The sequence below is a fragment of the Scomber scombrus genome, chromosome 10, assembly GCF_963691925.1.
Source record: "Scomber scombrus chromosome 10, fScoSco1.1, whole genome shotgun sequence".
Taxonomy (NCBI): domain Eukaryota; kingdom Metazoa; phylum Chordata; class Actinopteri; order Scombriformes; family Scombridae; genus Scomber; species Scomber scombrus.
In genome coordinates, this window is record NC_084979.1 from 15,148,290 (window position 1) to 15,170,314 (window position 22,025).

At 39.7% G+C, this 22,025-nt stretch overlaps 3 protein-coding genes across 6 annotated transcripts; 1 reads left to right on the forward strand and 2 right to left on the reverse strand.

The window, feature by feature from the left end:
• Positions 1-2,448: 2,448 nt before the first annotated feature.
• Positions 2,449-3,671, reverse strand: mipa (major intrinsic protein of lens fiber a). Its single transcript, XM_062426707.1, has 4 exons — positions 3,312-3,671; positions 2,952-3,116; positions 2,753-2,833; positions 2,449-2,634 (listed from the first exon to the last, which is right to left on the reverse strand). Exons 1-4 carry the CDS (start codon positions 3,669-3,671, stop codon positions 2,449-2,451), a joined length of 792 nt encoding a protein of 263 aa, XP_062282691.1.
• Positions 3,672-6,709: 3,038 nt separating this feature from the next.
• ptges3a (prostaglandin E synthase 3a (cytosolic)) lies at positions 6,710-10,609 on the reverse strand. The gene is made up of 8 exons (XM_062427705.1): positions 10,476-10,609; positions 9,516-9,629; positions 9,252-9,321; positions 9,063-9,161; positions 8,618-8,707; positions 8,470-8,526; positions 8,296-8,323; positions 6,710-7,877 (listed from the first exon to the last, which is right to left on the reverse strand). Coding segments are annotated over exons 1-8 (480 nt in total). The 5' UTR covers positions 10,478-10,609; the 3' UTR covers positions 6,710-7,857.
• Positions 10,610-16,802: 6,193 nt separating this feature from the next.
• On the forward strand, positions 16,803-22,025 carry dtx3 (deltex E3 ubiquitin ligase 3). Of its 4 annotated transcripts, none has more exons than XR_009925600.1 (5): positions 16,803-17,504; positions 17,938-18,740; positions 19,652-19,869; positions 20,093-20,268; positions 20,370-22,025. XR_009925600.1 is itself a non-coding variant. In XM_062427717.1 (5 exons), the coding sequence occupies exons 2-5, from the start codon at positions 17,492-17,494 to the stop codon at positions 20,166-20,168; spliced, it is 1,110 nt and encodes a 369-aa protein (XP_062283701.1). In that variant the 5' UTR covers positions 16,803-17,298; positions 17,464-17,491; the 3' UTR covers positions 20,169-22,025. The 4 variants fall into 4 exon arrangements, 3 of the variants coding, with proteins under 3 accessions (XP_062283701.1, XP_062283702.1, XP_062283700.1); XM_062427717.1 differs by having other exon boundaries at positions 16,803-17,298; positions 17,464-17,504; positions 20,093-22,025; XM_062427718.1 differs by having other exon boundaries at positions 16,803-17,270; positions 17,464-17,504; positions 20,093-22,025.

The following is a 22,025-nucleotide window of genomic DNA, read 5'->3' on the forward strand; positions in this document are numbered from 1 at the left end:
TACTGGGTTTAGTTTGAAGACAAAATTATGTCTGTGTGGTAATTGTTGACCCAGAGCTGATTATTTGTTATATCTAAATTTAGGTCTGTCCTGTTTGGAACCATCTATTTGAATTCATAAATTTTCTACAGGCATTCTTAAAGAAAAAAGACAAGAAAAAAAGATTGGAAACATAAGAATTTTAGGATTTTTTTGACATATAAAAATAATAAATCAATGGCATTTGATTGAGAAGGTATGCCCTGTACCATAAAGGCTGTCCATTGAATGAAAGCATATTGGTGTATAACATAATTGGCATCACTTCCATAATCCATCAGCCAGAGAGGAGACATTGCATAACTAGCATATTATATTTCCTATCCATCCAGTTTCAACAATCATGAAATGTTTTAAAAAAAGAAAACTTTACACTGTACATCACAAAGCTTTTCCTTTAGAACACAAATTCTAATTTCAACATGTCACTAAAATGTAAATTTCTACTCAACCACTGCCAGGGAAATCACACTGAAAAAGGTTATGCAGAGGAAGCAGAAAGAGAGAATCAGCTTACATATCTGGTTCAATAAATGCTTTGGCAAATGTCAAAATGCTAACTTATCTCAGTGCCCCGTCCCCCTCTCCATCCCAGCAGCTTTAGATGTCCCCTCATTAGAGCAGAACAAGATGGCTGCCACGTAAACAAAGGGAGGAGGTAGGGTGAATGAAGGAGGGATGGAAGAGAGAGGGGACACCAGGCCAATGTAGAGCTTCAACTTCAAAGTTCATTCTCTCTTATGTAGACTGTATGAAAATAAAGGTGTACGTTTACCACCCTGTACAAACACACTAAAGATTTCAGTCGCCTCACAGTGATCTTCTCTCTTCTCCCAAGTATCAGAGAGGGGCTTGTCCAATGAAACTATCTCACTCCTAAAGAGCCACCCAGCTCAGCGTAGAAAAGAGAAGGCACCAGGTGTTTGCCAACACCAGCAAGAAGCCACCACACCTCATGCACTCTTTCATTTTTAACCTCGAGTTGATGTAACAAAGACTCTTCAGTTGTGTCAAACAACACAATTCATCTAGGAAACACTTGTTCCTCTTGACAGCTTGTCAGGTTTGCTCTCTTTGTTTTTCCATGGCAGACACGCAGAAGTAAAAGCAAACCAACTATCACACACCTGTACATGAATCTGTGATAAGCGCTGCTCTAAAAGCAAAGCTTTGAGGACAAAATCATGTCAGAAATTCATTTAAAATGTAACCCAACACAAATACTGTATAAGTTATCTAAATGTGGTACAAACTTGCAGATTTCCCACTTATCGAGCAACGGGCAGCAAATTTGGAGGCAATGTTACCATTTCAAGTGTTTGTAACTAACTTCATTGAAGACTGAGCTCAGAAAAAAACAGATAGTTTAGTTTTTTGTGTTTATTTTAATATAAATATGCCTCACTAGATGAGACACAAATTCTAAACTGAATGAATTTGGCTTTAAGACTCGACTGAAAAGGCATAAATTATATTCATCCGATAAAAAGGGGGATCTAACATGAAATCTGTTGAATTTGTGAATTGAACTTTAACTTTTGCAGTATCAGTGAGGGCAGCATCTTTCCCTAAAATAAGCTTGCATGATAAAAAAAAATCATGATACAGACAAAGGATTGCAGCAATGAAAAGTTAAAAATAAAAATGATCAATGAAAATAAGCACACAAGCATACACATGCACACAGACATGCATGCACACTCAATCTGTCTCTCTCTCGCTCTCACACACACACATGCACACTTAACTAAAAAAAAGAAAAAAAAGAATGTGAGCCAAATAAATACTGGTAAAGTATAATACGTACATGTAATATACCCAAAGTTCATGAAACAAAACAAAACAAAGGGCGAGATCACACTGGATCAAAATGGAAAAGCATGCAGAAGTCCACTGCTCTACTGTAGCTTCACTCCTAGCAGACTACGAAATAGGGAGAAAAACAGAAAGAGAGAAAAAAAAAAGAAAGATAGAGAGAGGGGCCCCTGTCCTGAGCAGTTATAGCCACCTGGTCAGTCAGGAGGGACTGACTCCCCACACCACAAGGCACAGGGTGCTTCCTTCAGTGGCAAGTCTTCTTCTAACCCTCCATCTTTGTCCTGCAGTCCAAGGGGGAGGAGGAGAAGGAGGAGGAAGGGGAGGAGGAGAAGGAGGAGGAAGGTTGGGTAGAGGGGAATTTAGACAAGATGGTCAGGGCTGTGGGTACCCCTTCACTGTAATTCAGCAGGTCAAGTTCTGGATGCAGAACAAGGATGTGTTCGGGATCTGTGTTAGCGTGTGTGGAGGCGGGAAAGAGGTATGTGTGCAGAAACGCTGAGTGGGGCTGAGGATGGACCGGGAACTGAGGGTGCAGAGTGGGGCATGAGGGGTGAGGGATGGGGGTCAGAAAGCCAATCTTCTACGCCAGGCTTATAGGGCCTGTGTCTTGAGCTCGATGGGCTCTCCCCTGGTCTCCTGCTGGCCCTCAGCCTCTGGGGGCCGGGTGCCCTTCAATGTGGCAAGCCTCTCGGAGAGGCCACGCATGCGGGGGAAGAGCATGAAGTCATACAGCAGAGCACCCATGGCACCACCAATCATGGGTCCCACCCAGTACACCTGTCATTGACAAAAAAATCAGAGAGAAGAATATGTTGATGAGTTCATATTGCTGTTGTTTAGAAGAGTTCTTAAGCATTTGTTGTGTTCATACGTAGATTTACAGATGTGATCTTACCCAGTGGTTGACGAAATTCCTGACCAGGACAGCTGGGGCGAAGGACCTTGCAGGGTTCATTCCTGCTCCAGTGTAGTACATCTAAGTCAAAGACAGGGAGAGTCCTGGGTAAGAACTGTTGAACTGATACTACTAAGGATCCTTGTATGAGCCTAGTGAGACATTTCAAATTTTATAGAGCTGCCTGGTTGGTTCTTACCCCAAGAAGATGCCCCATGAGCACGGAGAAACCAATGGCCAGGGCAGCGGATCCCAGGCGTCCATTGCGCCTCTCATCTGTCACAGCAAAGATGCAGACGACAAGCTGGAGGGTGAGGAAGACCTCCATGGTGGTGGCCATGCCCAGGCTGATACCAGGCTGCAGCTGAAAGAAAAAGGTTTAAATTATTGTATTTTATTGTAGATGCAAGCTGATTCTTTTTGTCAGACTTTGTGCTAACATAAATGCCAGAATACTGCAACATATAATTTATGAGAATTATATTCATATAAGACCTAAGAACTTGGATATGGACTATTAAAGCTGCTATTAGTTCCAGTAATTGGCAGGTAATCTTACTGTGTTGAGTGCCAGGTTTCCCCTCATGTTGCCAGGTGTGACCCCGTAGAGCACGGCAGCACCAGCCAGTGCGCCAAGACACTGGGCCATGATGTAGAAGAAAGCACGGAACAGGGACATCTGGGAGCCAATCAGGTAGGCAAAGGTAACAGCTGGGTTGATGTGTCCTCCACTGATATGGCCAATGGACTGGATGAGGGTGGCAGCCGCCAGCCCAAAGCAAAAGGCAACATGCAGAACATTATGGGGCGCAGTGGTCCCGCGGAGGGCTGCCCCCAACCCAAAGAATACAAAGAACATGGTGCCGTAGAACTCGGCGAACACTGCCCGCCAGAAGGACATGGACCGGAACTCCCACATGGTGGCAAAAAGGTCAAAAAGCAACCTCTAAGCAATGGAGGGATGAAAAGTCAACAGAAAAACTAACTAATCACCTAAAAGCAGATGCTGCTTTTCCACAGTAATAACTATGTTTGAGACCCTGTTGTTCGGTAAACAAAAAAACAACAGAGCAAAGGACAAAACTTTTCCTCAAACAGAAACTGTCTCTCTAAAGTTAAATGCAACAACACCTAAACTGCTCAACATGTAACTGTGAATAACCTGCTGCTCTGCCTCTGATTTCTGTCATAGAGAGCTCCTGAGTGGAGCAATACGCCAGTCTCTGTGCATCTATGTGCCAACCCTGCTGGTTGTTAGTAGAAGAACATGGATAGACAGACGTTAAGCATGTCCTGCAGACATTCAGCCTCTTTACCAGAGCAGGGGGAGTTCGGAGGCCTTTTTATAACACCCCAGGGGCCAAAGCTGCTTTGCTGAGCCCAGGGGAGGGGCCAGTGCACAATACTACAACTCAAAACAAAATCATTTAACCCTTCTTTTGCCCTGACCTCTTCGCCCTCTCATTATTGAAATCTCTCTGAAACTGCACTAAAGGGTTGCAAATGTAAATGTAAATGTACTGCATTTAGTCCATTCAAGGTGTGCTTTCGAAACTATGGCTTGTGGTTTAACTTATTTGGTCAGGGCAAGCAGAGAAGTAAACAAAAATGTGTTTGGTGTAGCACACTGCTCTCATTTCAAGCTTGTCATGGGTTCAGCAAGACCTCTGGTTTTAGTGGGGGAAGTGGAGATCTACCATCTCAGTACCACCAACTGCCTGGTTGAAGCACTATTTGAAGGATAGTGATAGAACATCACTGATGGTGAAAATGCCCCTTGGGAAACTGCACTGACCTTCAAATCTGCAAAAATAGAAAAGCTGTGAACATGTGGTGGGCAGCGTGAAGAGCAGTGAATGTTTTGCTTGGTTTCCACTAATTTTGATATATTTACAAGCACAGTGTTAATATCATTAAGATGTCCACCTTCCTCTCATTTTCCATGATTTACTTTCCATTGTCTCCTCAGTAATGTGCAAACAACACTTCACATTCAGCTGGGGCTTTGATAACAAAAGCATGAGCAATTTCTCAATTTCTCCACTTGTGTTGTGGATAGGTACAAATTAGGTTTGTGGCAGCAGAACTGATTAGGCAGAGTTTTACATTGTGTGTGCTGGACAGGGTTGGAGGCTCAGGTCGGATAAAGCGGTGGAAAATCCACGGTCGGAGAGGAAGAGGGGAGAGCAGGCCTGGCATTGAGCTTCTGCACTGGAGCATCATGCTGACCAGAGCAGGCAGAGGGACGGCAGCAGCCCTTTGAAAGGATTATGCTGAGCTCACTACTTTTTTCCTTTCATGCATGGAAACAAAACGCTGGCAATAACAGTTTCTGCTGGTTTCTATGATGTTTGTCTAATGGTCACTGTTGAATCTGTGAGTTCACTTTTTCATAGTCCAGAGCAGCCTTTTCATTTTTTGGCCATGATGATTTAGATACTCCAGAGACTTGCATTGGAATAGCATCAGAATATATAAATATAACCAGAAGACAAAGAACATCGGTCACTTTGAAAGTTGCCTGGTTTATTTTTATGTTTTACAAATATTCAAATATCTCACATTAATTTCACAGCAGCCTAAAGTTAACAAGGTGAAAACATGGTGAACACAGTCCTCCACTATCGTATGGAGAACAATGGTCATTGCTGCTGGAGAAAACAAAACTTTTTCTCACAAAAGATAGTGTTGATGTTGTTGTCCTGATCCTGACAGTTTATTAGTTTGCCAGTTTGTGCATCTCTATTGTGACGAGTATTATGTCCTTCTCATGACTCCCTCCATCAGTGGTAAGCCACCTTTTGTGGGTTTAAGCCCACAGTTTAGTTTTACAGGGGAGGGTGTTTAAAAGGTGCTTGCATTGTATTTTCCTGTTCCCTGTCTACAGACTGCTGACACATACATAACACCATGCAGGCCCTAAACATCTCACACTGGAGTAGAAATGGGCTACGCTCACCACACAGGGGTAACAACATTTATTGGAGGACACAGGAGAGTTAGGCTTCATAGCTGCTGTTTAGCTCAGGAAGTTCCTTACTTCAAATGATTCATTTTCATTATCACGTGATCCATGATGTGTGCATGATAGGGAATTTAAGTTTTAATTTCCATTAATAATCTGCAGCCTTTATTGACTGATAATTACGTTTTAATACCAGATTAGATGAGCATCACAGAATCAGGGGATGATATATTTGCTAACTACTTCTGTTTGTGGGAAGCATGTATTGGATGTTAGACAAAACTGTACTCAGCATGATCACAAACAATTTACACTAGAAATTTACGGCATGATGGGATTTCAGGGTTCCATTTTCCTTTTTACACTCAGTATCAAAGAACAGGGGAGATGGGAAATCCCAGAAATCCCCCTGTAAGGTTAAGAGGGAAGTGAGAGTGCAGTGCTGACGCATTAGCACTACACAGTGGTAACAAAGTGGCATTTCATATTTCCATGGCAATTCAAAGGTAGTTTCAGTTTTGTCTCGATACAACATTCACATTCCCATAAGTAAATTGAAAGATTGCTCCTCTTGTACATAAGAGATTTCTCTCTGAGTGATTCCAAGTTTAGAGATGGAAAAAAAATCTGCAATTATTGTTCCAAAGTTCAACCAATATGAGGCTTCAGCAAAGTAAGTCAAATCAAATCGGTATGTTCTTCTTTCAAAATCAAAATCTATACAGCAGACTTCCAATAGTGCTGCTGAAGTAATTCAAAGTGCTTCACATATAAAAATAACTGTTGCTCCACTTTAGCTCAGGGAGGAAACACAGTATGAGGAAATTAATTCAGACTATTACAAACACTAACTTGTGTCTAACTAAGACTGCAGAAGCTTCATAATGGCTTTGGTTAACTTTTGAGTACATTTTTGCCAAGGATGATTGTTGACTTTGTCCCACAACTCTCAGATTAATAGTGTTACAAAGGAACAAAATACAGTACATATGTGCATGTCAGTACTGTTTTAATACAGATTTGAGAAAAAAAGAAAAGAAAAAGAACCTCTTTTCAATATTGCTGGATACTGAGATCACACTCCCTCACTAATATAGTATAATTATTTCTTTACAGTTAAACTTTGGTGATGACTTAATCTCTTTTGGAACTTGAAAAGGTGATACTTCAATATTTAAGTTTGATATACAAGGGTCTGAAACAGGTTTATTAGAAATGTAAACCCAAATCCCACAGCATAGGACAAAAACAAGTGTTCAACACGTTGAGAGAAACACACAACCTTCCAAAGCATAGTTCTAGTGTTTCTGAGCAACAAACATTTGTAATCTGTGCCGTTTTCTTTTTTCTTTTTTTTAACTATTTGGGAATCTCTTCACTGGGTACATTAGATTTCTGCCCTGACCTTAGTATGCATATGGAAGAAAATTAAGTATACTTTTTATACCTGCTACAATGTGCAATGTTTTATACACAGAGAAACAAACTCACCTTTGCAAAGGTTTGACTATGTGCAAAGATTGTACCGCTCTACTACCATAATCTCAACACAAGCTGTAAATTGCACAAGCATATCTGTTTATTTTAAATGCTGAGATGTTTAAAAAAAAAAGGAGAGAAATTATTGTTAAATATTTGCAGATGTTGTCATACATTGGAAAACCCATTTCAAGCGGAAACCTTTAAATTAACAAAACAAAATAAGTGCAATTTACAATACAAACATTAAAAAGGGAAAACCTGTCATTAAAAAAAAGTCGTTTGGAAAATAGGCATTTTTAGTTCTTTTTCTTCATTAGAAATCACAATGTTCTATACATAACCTGACATCGCAAAAAAACAAGAACAAAGAGAAGGTGTAAGACATCAGCACATCCCACAGTCATTTAAGTCAATGAACATTAACATTTCATTTTGAACAGAATTGTCCATGCAGAACAGAACAGCAAAGCACAGCACAGCACTGTATGTCGCTATGGATCTCTGTGCATGTCTGTATCCAACAGTCACTCCCTTGAGGGGTTTCGCTTTGGAAACTATTAGGAGAGATGAGGTTTCCTCTCCCAACGTGGCTGCCAACTCATGTCCAACCTCTCTCTTAACTCGCTTTGTTTACTACTGAGGTGGTGTCCATATGCATCTACTCAAGGTCGGGCATTTCTAGGAGGGAGAGTGAGAGAGAGTGAGACTGAATTAACCAAATTGTACATAATAAAACATTCAAGCTAGTTGATAATCAGAAATGAAAAAGGTCAAAACTGCTACTGCTACAGTGTTAGGTTACTTAATGCTTTATCATACCCATTTTTTGATTGAATAAAATCAATTATCATTCAAGGAAAGGAATGAAAAAACAATCCAGCCCTTCCCAACATAACATTATAACCACTAATCTATGTAGGATGATATATTTTTCAACTAACATTTATAGCTTACCTACCAAACCCTACAATATACCATCTGTTTGTATTCACTTGGCACCACCTAGCATTAAAGCTGTGTTCTGTAACATCAGCCCATCAGAATTAGAGACTGCTGGTTACAAATCACATGAAAGCTCTTTTAGAGTAGTACTTACTATCATCATCGCTGTCTGCAGATTCATGCTGTAAAACAAACAAACAAAAATAACAATCTTTCATTAATGCTTTACCTGGTAAATTTTACTAGATTAAATCTCTCAAAAACAAAAAAATCTCTAATAAAAATGTGAACCATATAAATAAGTACTGCATTTAAAAAGAAAACACACCTCATCTTCTGCACCATCTAAATCAGGTAGATCATCCCCTCCCATGCTGTTCATCATCTGGAGAAATTCAAGAGAAAACAATCAAGATGTCTGCATTGTATCAGGACATTCTCTCACTTCAGGATCTGTGCATGCTCAGTATGTTTACCTCTGAGAATTTGTCAAAACTTGACAAGTCCTCATCAGAGTCATCTTCCCAGTCTTTCCAATTATTGAAATCCACACTCAGCCAGTTGCACTAAGGGAAGATAGATTCAAGCTTTTAAGTAAGGCAATACTTAACAGGAAAGCAGTTTATTCCGACTGTTTTTACATTCAAATTTACTTAGCTGTTTAGTTGGGTGGCAGACTATACCATCGCCATTCCTAGAACTAATCATTTTCATGTGTTTAATCATCCTCATCAGGACCATGCAGTAAGATGAGTTTTACTAAGATGCGGCTTGAATGTATGAGAAAAGACCTGACCAAGATGTATGTTCAGATTAATGGAAATAAATTAGCAGTATCTGGTTTGCAAAGGAAAAAAAAACAATACCAGAACTGAAAAGATCTGTGGATTAACACATTCTTTTACATAAATGGAGTGTTACCTTTGTCTTTTCTTTGGTGATTCTTGGCCATGATTTCCCAGCCTCTACTTTTCGTAAACAACACAACACAGACCTGTCTGTGCGTCTGTATTTGGAATCCTGTGTGGAAAAAAAGAGGATGTGATGAAGGCTTCAAATATATTAAACAAATGGTGGAACTGGAACCACAGGTGCAGGTGACAAACTTACTTTAGGGTCAATCTCCCCGAAAAGTTCCACTGTATTCTGGTGTTTAACATTATCTGTTCCACTGAGACAGCTGTAAGATAAAAAAGATGTCATATTATTCCATCTACAGTCATAAACAATAAATGTAAACCAAAAAGGTATTTGTGTTTTCAAACATTCTGTTCATACTATATCATAGGATCTGGGTCACATTTCCAAAGAGCATCTTAAAGCTCATCCAACATTTGAACATTTACCATTTAATGTACAATGATTGTAACTTACCTGAAATCAAATTTGGATTTGTCAAACTTTACGTGCACATCTTTACTATCCTCCACACAGAACTCTACAAAAACAGAGTCCCGTCTGTCATACCACTTAGCTGCTGCAGGCTGCCTAATGACAAAGAGAGGGGAGGAATTGTGTGACATTAGGATAATCCAACATCATCCATGCTTCATTCTGGTAATTATTCAAAAACTACCACTGCACTGCTTGTTGGCAATAGTTTGGCCTATCATTTTTACAGCCAGGGCGCAGCACATATGAAGCCACATTTGAATCATGTTAAGGAAAACCTTCACTCATTCATTCCCGTTTAGGATGAGAGCCTCTGCAATATTGATCACCTCTATACCCTAAAGCAATAACTGTTCTCTAAGACAAACATTAGAATAAGCCCTTTAATCAAATCGGTGCACCTGCTAGCATTAAACTTCAGATTTGACACGATTCTCCGAATAAGTATTACATGACCACACTGTGAGAATGAGTCAGGTAATACAAGGAAGCTGAACGGTCGTTTGCATGTGAGCCACGGTGAGGGGAAAAATAGGATAAACCCAGCTTTTAATACTAGTATCACTGACATGTGAGTGTAAATTGGAGTTGCTCGCGTTAGCTAAAGTGAAATCCTCCAAGCTAATCATGACACCATGCTTTTTCAGTGCTAACATTGCCCCAGGTTGACATTAGCCCGCTAGCTAACGATAGCTGATGCAAAGCGCGTAAACAAAACTAGCAGAGTTATCAGCTTAAGTGACACGCAAGTGCCAAGTTAAACTAGATTCAATGAGAGTTGTCTGTCGGTGGATTTAACGATGTGCTGCACCTTTTGAGTCTTGACATGCGTGTGAAAATGAATGCACCGCTGCGGCTAACTCGTGTGCTAAGCTAATGTTAGCTAGTCGAAGCGCAGGACACCAGTCTAACAACAACCTGCGTATTAAACTCAACACTTACATCTTCACAGTTTTAGAGTTCTGACTCCCGCTTCGGTTCGAGATACAGATAATAACTTAGTATTACGTAGCTGTGGTGTGCTTGACAAAAAAAAAAAGACCACTGAGACATAAACAGTTAACGTTTGCAACAGATGCCCCCCGTGTGTCTCTGTAAACATCTCGCGTGCTTTTCTCTCGTGACGCACCGTGTCACCTCCAAGGCAGCGCGAGAGCTCCACCACGAGGAATATGTAAGTCATACAGTCATATTCTTATCCGTAATTACATTTAGATATCCATATTAGCATTTCTCAAACTGTATTTCCCCAGTCAGAATGGTAATTAAATACATCCACAATAAAATTCCTATTATTGTATTTCAATATATCTACAATAAGGTTTGGGAAGGTTACTTGAAGATTACTAGTTACCCTACTTAAAATGTAACACGTAATGTAACTATTTCAATTACTTCATCAAAGTAATGTAACTTATTGCATTTGTTTACTTTTTGATAGCTTTTAGTTCAGGCGTTTTTTATGGATACTTAGCCTACATTATTTATAAGGGAGATCATTTCTTATGAAGCAAGATTTATCTGTCATTTGAAAATGTATTCAATTGTTCATGTAGCTTTTAGAATATAAAATAAACATATTTTATGAAAAAAGTCTGGCATGGGCTTCTACTGTGACACCATTTAAGCCCATGTGTGCTCCAAATAAGCCCATGTCATGATTTATTTACAACATATAAACATATATTGTTTTGAAAGAATTAAAAACAGCAATATATGTATTCAGTAACATGTTAAATATTTTTAAAATGAGGAAAAACTCTCCTCCTGAGCAAAATCTTAAAGGTCTGACTTCAGATGTAACCCAAGTAATCATCAACATGATCAGGAGTAACTAATTTAATTACACATTTTTCTCAGAAGCTGTAACAGATTAAAGTTATATTTATTTAGTAATTAAATCACGTAACACTATTACATGTAACTAGTTATTCCCCAACACTGTCTACAACTTTGATTATACTGCTCAAAAATACACTTTATGATTAAAAAGTATAAGTGGCCGTTTTAACATTTAATAGCTTGACTGGACATATTTTGCAGATGGATAATTCAGTTATTCCTAGTCAAAATCAAAAATTCACATATCCACAATGAAATTCTTCCTAGGACAAATGACATCACTTCTGCCATTCATGTTTATTGGGCTTTCAATTTCAGATGTCCATAATCAACAATGAAAATTCTGGACATCTACAATATAATTCTTACAAGGAGTAACTACATTGTTACAAAACATAATTATGATTGTAGATATCTAAAATTGTATTTTTGCTAGTCATAATACGATTGTTTCCCTTCTTCTTCTTTTACTCACAATGTATTTTGGATATTCAAAATTACATTATGGATATCTGGAATGGTTTTTCATTTTGGATATCTGAAATTAAAATGATAATTGACTTGTAGATATCTGGAATAGGAGTATATATAATAGGTAAGTAAGTAAGAATTTTATTGCAGATTGTAATGAATGTATGGATGAATGTATGAATATCTGAAATTGAAAGCCCAGTACACGTAAATGGTAAAAGTGACATAATTTGTCCCAGGAAGAATTACATAGATAGTAGATATTTGAAATGTTCATTTTGACGAGGCAGAATTGAATTACAGATATTTACAATATATATAAAGTCAAGCTGTTAAATATTAAAACTGCTTGACTAAACTTTCAACAGTTCTTGCACTGCAAAGGGTTTGGAGCATACTGCCTTACTGGGTACGACACAGGATCGAAGAACACTTTATTAGGCAAGTACTCCAAATCAAAGTGAGCCATAACAGATTTCATCTCACTCTTTTCATGAATTATTTTGTTACGCCTGTTCACTCTATAGTCATCTGCCACCCTTTACACTTTTAATATCTCCTTGCATCCACTCTGTATGTGACCTCATCAAGGACACCTTTTATAAGAGCTGTCTTGCCAAGTGGAAAACATGCCACCAAGATTTCTAAGGCTTTTTCCATCTCTGTCTTTGACATTCACTTGACAACTATCAAGCCGGATTGTCTTATTTTAAATCCTGAATCTTCATCACAAACATGTAGGTTTCTTTTTCACGTTCACTACTCTCATCAGTCCTCCACCACTGCAAAGTTTTTGAAGCAAAGGTTTTTTAGTCAGTGTCTCCTCATTTTTATGGTATGAAGCTGATGTTTTACCTGTCAGTGTTGAGTATTTGAGCGTTAGAGTTTGGATGTGATGAGAGCTCCATTTATTGTCAAGCAAAGTGTATAGCTCAAGGTCTCATTGTCTATTGTCCAGTGAAGAAAAAATGACTATAAAGGAAGCATGAATAGATGACTTGTGTGTGTTATCCTCCATTAACAGTTTTCACAAACAGCAGAAGAACATAGACACACTTGTTCCTTAGTTCCTTCAATGAGTTGCAGGAGGTCATCAATCAAAAAAAGAAATGAGCAGAGATGAAGTCAATGTATGTCCCTTCACAGTTTTGCTTCTAAGACAGCATATTAACAGATTACTCTTTAACCATTGCTATCAGCCACATCAAATGAGGCATATCTTCATCAGTTTAGGACTCTATAGGAATGAAAGCTGTCAGATTCACCTGCAACAGAGTATGACAGATGACTTTAAAGGCATAGGGGTAGTCTCTAGCTGATGTCACTTTGGGAGCAGCTCCAAACAGTTGGATTGGAAATGAATAGAAAGGCTGTGAGGCTGTGAGGCAATATCACTAGCGTAAAGCTAGCAGGGAAGGAGAGAGGAGAATCATGAGTTGACTGGGAAATGTTCACTGTGAATTGAGCCACAGATGACATAGATGATAGTTTAGATAATAATAATGGCAAGCAGCTTCTGAACGTGTGGGAGATAACTGGTGATGTCAGAGATGAGGGGATAAAAATATCTGGAAGTGCTAGTGCAGAGTAGGGTTGAGTAGTTCTGAATAGGTGGCTTTTGACAAATAATCTGCCTTTCCAACATTGACCATCTTGTGCCAGTAATTAGCCTTTCTAAGACCAGAAGGAGGGCCAAAACAGTGGCAGGCCTGCTAGGGGATAGTGGAAGGGAAGGGAGCAAACTTTGAAAATAAGGGGTTGGAGTTAGATGACAGACTGGCGTTTTTGTTGGCCAAAAAAAAGGGCTTTAGTTTGAGTGCACAGCTCAGTCCTAATTTTAGCTATTTTTTAGGAGGAGGGAATATGAAGTTTCAGCTATGGATATCTTTCAATAAAACCAGAACTAACAGCATGAATCTTAAAACTTTGAGTCTATCTCCAACATTATAATGCTCCATTTCTTCAGATAGATGTACAGTATACAATTGGCCTCAAAAGATTCCACTTTAAAGCTACAAAAGACAGTAGATTTTCAATGAATTAGTCTCATGAATCAGTCATAACTTACAGGGGAATAAAGACGTCAGTGAAATCTGAATTATCTCCAGGATCTTTTCTGCCGCTGCACAGAGTTTTGCGAGTCAGAATTAACAATAGCTCCCTGTGCTGTTTTTTTTTGGGGGGGGGGGGGGGTTTACTACCAGACTCTTTGGCAGATATGTAATTTGGATGCATTATTGTGATATTAAAACCTAATTTCCTTTTTCAGTGTGGTCCAGTTGACAGAAGTTTGCCTGCTGGCCTGATTGTAATGATGCCAGTTTTTCAAGCAAACTGCGGAAACTGTGGTTGTAGTATGGAAACATTTTATGTAGCCTCAGCTGTGGATGCTGACAGTGTTGATTAAGATGATTCCTAAAAACTTTTACTGCCCGTAACACATCTTTGTACACTGCACATAGCCTAAGATCATCTTATCTCATACACATGCTTATAATGGCTGTAAGTTTTGTTAGGTGTAATCTAAAAAGTACTGTAATATGTTCACTTCAGGAACAGGAAAGTATCAGAAACAACATTACTAACCCGTTTTTAAATAATTCTGCAGTGTTTCTATTTAATTATGTCTCCACTCTTTGGATTTGTTGGATTTGAGTTTGTTTTAAATTTTGCATCTTCTAGTAAAAGATTGAAAGAAACAGCTCAAAATGCTCTTTACACAGAAAATCCATCTTTCCAAAGCTCAGGTTTAATTTATGAAATATTTCCTTTAAATAGCACTGAGATCAGACCGTGATGATGTCAGCCAGACACTAAATTCTGGATTTGCTCCATATACATCGAATTAGGACATACACTGTGACTGTAGCCATGGGAACTTTCAGGAGGTTCATGTAAAACTCATTTGACGTAATGCCTAAAATAAAAAAAATAAATCACTAATTTTGTTTCCATGGGGTGATTCCAAAGTGCCCTATAACAATAATAATACATTGTATTGAAGAGCTCCTCTAGTTCATCCCCTGTCCTGCAGAAGGTGGACAGGTGATGTGCTGGATGTCCATAGTCATGACTGCCAGGCCAGTGCTCGCTCAAATCCAGATGATTTCATCTCCTCTGAAAGAGGTAGTTTGAAGATATTTTTTTTCTAACATCCATACAATAACACTAAGTAAAATATGTTTCTCTGTACGGCTACAGTGACAGAGTTGATTAGAACATTTGAATGTGTAGCACTATCAGAAAAAAATAAAAAAATAATAACCCCTAAATTAACTCTGATATCAATGAATTGCAACCTGCTGTGTTGATATATGTTATGCTCCCACTGAAATGTGCAAGGTCAACAAATTGAAACAGGATCCTACCTTTGCTATGATGTGCATTTAGGTAGAAAAATGTGATTAACTTGCACAACATAAATGAAACATGGTGTTGTTCTGCTGCTTTCAGCGTGGTAATATATTACGACTGTCTATTTGGCTGTCTTACTCATCAAGACATAAACTTTATATTAAGTATAAAGATGTTAAAGGATGAAATTTAGATAAAGAAGGAAAAGCTAAATAAATATCAAATTTAATTAAACTGAAATAAAGAAACTGTACAATGACAGTATGAAATGTTTTTTGGGAAGTGATTTGAAATATATTGCGTGATGTTGCAAGCCTAGGTACCTCAAGCAGAGTGATCCAAAGTCTGTGGGCCCTGACAGCCAGGTCCAACTGTCACATCAGCAAATCCTAAATCTAACCAAAAACCAGAATAGAAAAGGAAGCAGATTACTGTATCAGCATGGTTTCACCTCTCTGAGCCTCTCTGATATATTTCCTCCAGCTGCAGATTTTGAACTTCTCTGACGCTCTTCTGACAACAATGATTTTTTTACTGGAAAAGGAAAGACTCATTAACTCTTTTTACTTGTGTCCAGCATCTTATCTATTCTCTTTTGTCTGTCTGTACATGAAACAATCACTAGAAATTAAAGATTTCTGCAGGCTTATTAATGGCTGACCTATTGCAGACATTGTTGTGAGTCAGGTTTAATTAGTTCTTTGAACCAAATGCAAGACATTCTTTAATTTCAATACACAGCAGGTTGAAGGTGTTACAACACTGTCACCAAGTTAGCTATTTAAAGATATTTTGAATGCTGATCAATTAAATTCTTACTTGCTTCAGTTTTAGATGGAGGTTATGTCTTCTGTCATGTGGAGGTCTTTTAGAGTCAGCAGCTATTTCATGTTTGAGGTTAATGATCCTACATTAACTGAAAAGCAGCAGGAGGAAGAGTGTTGCTTTTTATGGATAACAGGCATTGTTCACTATGTTCTGATATTTTATGAACAAAACAATAAACTGGTCAGTTGAGAAATCAGTAGCTACTAATGAAAATAATTGTTAGCTGCAGTCTTATAATAGTAGCCTACAATGCACAATAGTACAACATAGGTGGAGCGATAAACATAGACATGAGGGAGGTATACTAGAGATAAATAGGACATATATATAATATTTATTATGATTATATAATTTCAGCTCTACCCTGTAATCTCTCAAGCCAAGAATTTTTAATACTGTTCTACTGAATTTACAAAAGCTGTGTGTTCACACAGAAAGCTGCAATTATACCCAAACAATGTATTCTGTCAAAATGTATCAACAGTTATATTATTTCTGTCAATAATGAAGTGCATCCTGACAGACAGCTTCATTTGCATCATAATTGAATGAGTGGGTATTCCCTCAGAGTGGTGTAGGCTGAACCCACTGTGTGGAGGTCCTCTGCCTGTGTTGAGCGTTGCCTTTTTTTAATCATAAATTTGCTGCTATGCACGACAAGAGTATGATTCACAGCAAGAAAGCAAAAACCACCATTTGTTGGCCAATCGTGTCAAGCTCAGTGACGAACTTCCTGGTCACATTTTTCTCGTAGCTCCCAATGTGGTCTGTCCCTCTTATCATAGATGGAGTTTGGACCCGTGGAGCTAACAGGGAGGAGGACTCGGCTTGAGAGCGGCGAGACGGACTGAAAATGAGCATAAGGAGCACATTATCAGCCCGGAGAAAGCTGTCACGCAGCTAGCACGGTGGAAACCAGATAAGAAGAGTGCCTACAAGTGTTATTTACTCTGTGTTCACGCCTACAGCCCAAGGACGTACGAGGAACACAGGCGAGACTGGAGCGACGAGGTGCGGGGTTTTGGATGGCATTTGCAAGGGCCGGGGAAGGGCTGTCGGAAACCTGAAGTAATAGGAGCCGGGGTAACGTTTTGGATATCATGTCTTGACTACTAAGGGCGAATTATCCCCGGATAAAGTGCACCAGCACGCCAGAAATAAAGGCCTCCTCCGATGGGGCGCTGTGCTCTTTAATCCAGCTAGAAACCTCCCTGACAGGCAAGCGACGAGCTACGGCAAAGGGTGAGGTACCCAAGTAATCCGGAGGAGGGTAAATTAAAACCACTTTTGCTAAATGTTGACGACAAATATTAAGGTGATGTTGAGAAATCGCTGAATTTCCTGTAGCTGCTGCTGCTGCTGCGGAGAATGGCTCATCGCCGAGCAGCTGTCATAAAAGCTTCAGTTGTTCTTCCTCTCTTTTTCTGTTCAACAGGACGCTTCATTCGCAATTGAAAGGATTTATGGGATCACAAGGTAACATTTCAACTCAAACAAGTTTCACTCTTGTGTTTGCTGTTGTGTAGCTGTTAGTGGGCTCTCATGCCGTCCGCGTATGACGGGGGTGTAGTTTCCTTTGTTTACAAATCTCTGATCAGCTGAGGCTGCCTGTTGTAGGTTTCTCTTTGACATGCTGCAGCCACTACAAGCAGTCCGTGTAGAGATGTCACATTTAATTTGTCTTGCCCAGATAAAGGCAGACAGAAAAAAAACTGAATTGAAATAGATGTGTTACTGTTAGACTGTCTAGTATAGAAAGTAAATCCACCACAGCCAGCAGGTTTGTTTTAAAGCAAAAGATAGCATCATTAGAGGGGACTTCCACAACCAGTGCAAATAGTGTTTGTTTTGATGTTTTTTGTTGACACTCTGGATTGTGCTGATGACTTTTTTGTGCCTCTCTGTGAAGTTTCCTCTGATGAGATGAGTGTGCGTGCTGGCCAGGGCAGTGATGAGGTGCTGGTTTCACAGGCGGTGTGGGATTACCTGGCTGCAGCTGGGAGGCCCTGGCTCATTGACTTCCAGCACAAGCAGGGCATGAGTGCTGGTATCATTAGGCGAGGGGAGAGGGGGGGCTGCTGCGCTGTGAGGTTGCAGCCGGTGGAAGGCTCCAGGAACGCAGGAGCTGGTGTAATGGATGGATCCATCTCCAGCGAGACACGAAAAGCCTTCATTGACTTATGCCGCTGTGCCCGCAAAGAAATGAGCAGACAGGAGGGGGGACCTAAGAGGAAGAGGGCTCTGCTGCCCTGTGTCGGAGTCCTGGAGCCGAATGGAGAGGGGAACCTGCTTCAGCCGCCACCTCCCCAGCCACGGCGCTCCCAGAGACAACAGCAGAGATTCAGGAAGCCTGCTGATGAGGAGGCCTGTGCCGTGCTCCACGAGACAGCTCAGAGGAAGGACATAGACTCCAGCATGGCTTCCCACAGCGAGGCAGAGGACAACAATACTTGTTCAATCTGCATGGGTGACATAGTGGAGAAGACCACCCTTGAGAGGTGTGGCCACTCGTTTTGTCGCTCTTGCCTGGATCAAGCCTTTAAGGTGAAGAAATCGTGTCCTGTGTGTCGGTTAGTGTACGGCCAGTTGATTGGGAACCAGCCTGCCAATGGCACTATGATCGTAGAGAGAGATCCTGATCTGGAGCTTCCTGGGCATGAAGGCTATGGATGTATCTGCATCATCTACAGCTTCCCTCCTGGCTTACAAGCAGTGAGTTAACCGAGACTACGAGTGAGACAGTGTTACTGGAATAATTGATAATCATCTGTGGGTGTAATGAATTCATCTCACAGTTGTTGTTGTTCACCTTTTGTTTTACATTGAACAGTAAATATCCAGTTTCATAAGGCAATACACAACTAAAAGTACATTCTTCAACCCAAGTATAAACAAAAGCATTAAGTGTAAAACACAGCATATAAATCTGCTGTCATTCTCAAATTAATTGGCAGGTCATTTAAAGCAGGAAAGAAACACTAAACAACAACTAAAATAGTTTTTTTTCCAGATGCCTTTTAAGACTTGTTTATATCAGTAATATTTGTAACATAGCGAAACAGGCTTCTGTGTTCAGTTATGGTCAGTATTTCATCACTGCAACAAACTCCTCATTTATTTGGTGACTCTAGCCCACATTTCTAACTTAAAGGTTAAGGAATGGTTGAAAGTGTTATCCCAGTGCTCAATGAGACATTTCCCTTTTAAGGGGTTTCCCAGTGATTTAGCATTTGACCTCCTTGACTTTTTGTCTATTTTTATGGGTTGTGTAGTTTCCAAGCCTAAACTAAGATAAACTCTGATGACATCAGTGGAGTTTTTGCTTCAGGGACTTGGGAAATCTCCTCCCACAGTGGGCATTATAAAATAATCTGTACAAGCTGAGTCACACTTCCCCAGACAAGTTAACTGACCTTTAGGGGTCAAATTTTTTTCCCAGGAAAAACACAGTTTCAGCGGTGCATGCTCACTGTATTTCATAAGTCCCATACATGTTCTTGATCAGACAGTGGGGATCATTGTAGTATTAAGTGTTTTTTTGACCCCAGTAAACAGATACAATTGTTTTAAAGCCATTTATGCCATTTTGAACTGATCCTTTTTAACTCCTTTGATGCCAACAGCCAGAACACCCAAACCCAGGCGTTCGCTACCCAGGAACCGACCGTGTGGCCTACCTCCCTGACAGCCCTGAGGGGAACCGTGTGCTGGGCCTGCTGCGCCGGTCCTTTGAACAGCGCCTTATCTTCACCGTTGGTACCTCCATGACTACAGGCATGCAAAATGTCATTACTTGGAATGACATTCACCACAAGACCTCAATATGGGGCGGGCCCCGCTGGTATGTATGCTTTTAACTTTAGCTGAATTTCACTATGATTGGATCTGGTAATAGTCTCAAAAACGTCCCTGAGAGGTGTGGTGCACTGAGAACAGGGCTCAGTGAAGACTGACAGATGTAATTCAAGTTCCTGACAAGGAAATACTATCAGTTGATGTCCTTGGCACTGTTGCCATCTGAGCTCATACAGATGCAGTGATGACTTTTTTATTTCTCCTGACAGTTTTGGCTACCCAGACCCAACTTACCTGGTGCGAGTGACAGAGGAGCTCAGAGAGAAAGGCATCACAGTGGACTGACAGCATGAAAATGACAGACTCTTCCAGGACTTTCCGAGTGTCCTTGTGGTGGACATGACTCAGCTCCGGGTTGGTCTCTGAGACTGCCCGTCCCCTAAAGGTTGGCTGAAGACAAGGCCCTCAGCAGACAGGCGTCTGATGCTGCAGCAGAGCCCACATCACTCCTCTAATTGTTCCTCTGTTTGTTCATTTTTCCTCCAGAGTTCAGCTTAACCCAGTGCTACACATGGAAGAAAATACTTTGAGTGCAGTGCATTCTTGTATTACACAATCCTCTACCTGTCACTGTTGGCAATAGGACCGATATCTGATGCACTTCAAGAGTATTATGTTTTGTTGGAATTACAGGTACTTATATATTATTTAGAAAATCTAAGTTTAATGTTATTAAGACAGTTATATTAATGTTGATTTCTACTCTGGGGATCACTTTATTTCTTATAAGCACACATGCTTGGTTTTATCTCCCCAGAAATGTTTGCTGAGCAAGTCTCTAATTTGATTGTTACTAATTACCTGTTATAAGGATAAGACTTGGATTATATGGCAGAATAGCATTGCCTCAATAGAAAGAATTAATTCAGAAGTTATTGCAATCTAAAGCACTCACAGGCACTTTGGTGAGGGAGTCTGTTTTTTCAGTGAAGTACAAGTAATGCTTTTTTCTTCCTATATATCAGAAAAGTGCTCGGGGCAAACAGGTTTGTGCAGCCATCAGCTGTTAGTTTGGTGGCCACAAGTTGATGTCAAATGTTTGGATCTCCTTATTTGTGTGAGTGTGTGTCATTTTTCCCTTCGTTTTTTCTTAAATTAAGGAGAATGTTAAACGATGTCTCATTGCAGCACCTTTTCTCACACACCGTAGGACCTCCCCCTGGGTTTTTTTTTTGCCATCGGTCACTCCTGTTATTTCAAGATGTCTCCCAGGTGTTGAGCCCATTACCTCAGTTGTTAGTAATGTGCTCATCTAATTACCAGATTTATGACGATGTCAAATATAAAGGGCATATAGACCACTTAAACCAAATCAAAGGCACAAAAGCTCTTTAAATCTATGCCTCTGTCCCTGTCAAACTGGGAGATTTGCCTGCTAATCTTCTCATTAAAAAGGGTAACTGTTGTAAATTTGTTTATCTAAATAGATAATCTATGATACACAATGAAAAAATTACAAAAGAAAATGTTGGAGATCAATTGATATGATTTGGGATGGGTGGGGTATGGATCTCATCATTTTGTTGTGCCTTTCTGATATTCACTTTTGATTAAAAAAATCAAGCATGATGTTACTAATGAATGGTAAACATTTCGGGCGTATTTCGGTGTCCTTTGGTAGGTTAATAGCATTATGTTTGTGGCTATATTATCTGGCTTTTAGTACAAATATTACATAGTTCATGAAAATATGTATACTAATGTGTATTATTCTCCTTCATAAACATTATTGCAGTCCAAATGCTGAAGAAACCCCTCAGAACTGATAAAGCTGTATGTGTGAAAGTGCTTTGCTAAGTGCAGTAACCTGCTTGGCTAGTGGTACATTTGTCATTAATTTGACTGGTCAGATCCATACATCAAATACCCTTTAATCATGTTTTCATTCCTTTTGTATTTTAGTTTAAGGGACCAACTGAAATATTTTTGGGACACAGGATTGTAGTTTACTCAAGCTTCTGTGCAAACATTTCTATGCATTACACGACCGAGAAGGAGCCGTGAGAACGGAGAGATTACACATATTACAAACTGATTGTTAAGGAAAAGACAGAGTTTTGCTTTTCTAATTGTGTTGATTCGTACTTTGTTGATATTCAGAATAATGTGCTTTACATTTTAATACTTGAATAAAAAGTTATG

Coding starts and splice junctions, on each gene's coding strand:
- ptges3a (XM_062427705.1), bottom strand. Junction 9,322..9,515: donor AAATCCAAATTTGATTTCAG/GTAAGTTACAAT, acceptor TTTATCTTACAG/CTGTCTCAGTGGAACAGATA. Junction 9,162..9,251: donor TCGGGGAGATTGACCCTAAA/GTAAGTTTGTCA, acceptor TTTTCCACACAG/GATTCCAAATACAGACGCAC.
- mipa (XM_062426707.1), bottom strand. CDS start 3,671: ATGTGGGAGTTCCGGTCCATGTCCTTCTGGCGGGCAGTGTTCGCCGAG. Junction 2,834..2,951: donor TCATGGGGCATCTTCTTGGG/GTAAGAACCAAC, acceptor TCTTTGACTTAG/ATGTACTACACTGGAGCAGG. Junction 2,635..2,752: donor GGAATTTCGTCAACCACTGG/GTAAGATCACAT, acceptor TGTCAATGACAG/GTGTACTGGGTGGGACCCAT.
- dtx3 (XM_062427716.1), top strand. Junction 18,741..19,651: donor TCCCTCCTGGCTTACAAGCA/GTGAGTTAACCG, acceptor TGATGCCAACAG/CCAGAACACCCAAACCCAGG. Junction 19,870..20,092: donor ATATGGGGCGGGCCCCGCTG/GTATGTATGCTT, acceptor TTCTCCTGACAG/TTTTGGCTACCCAGACCCAA.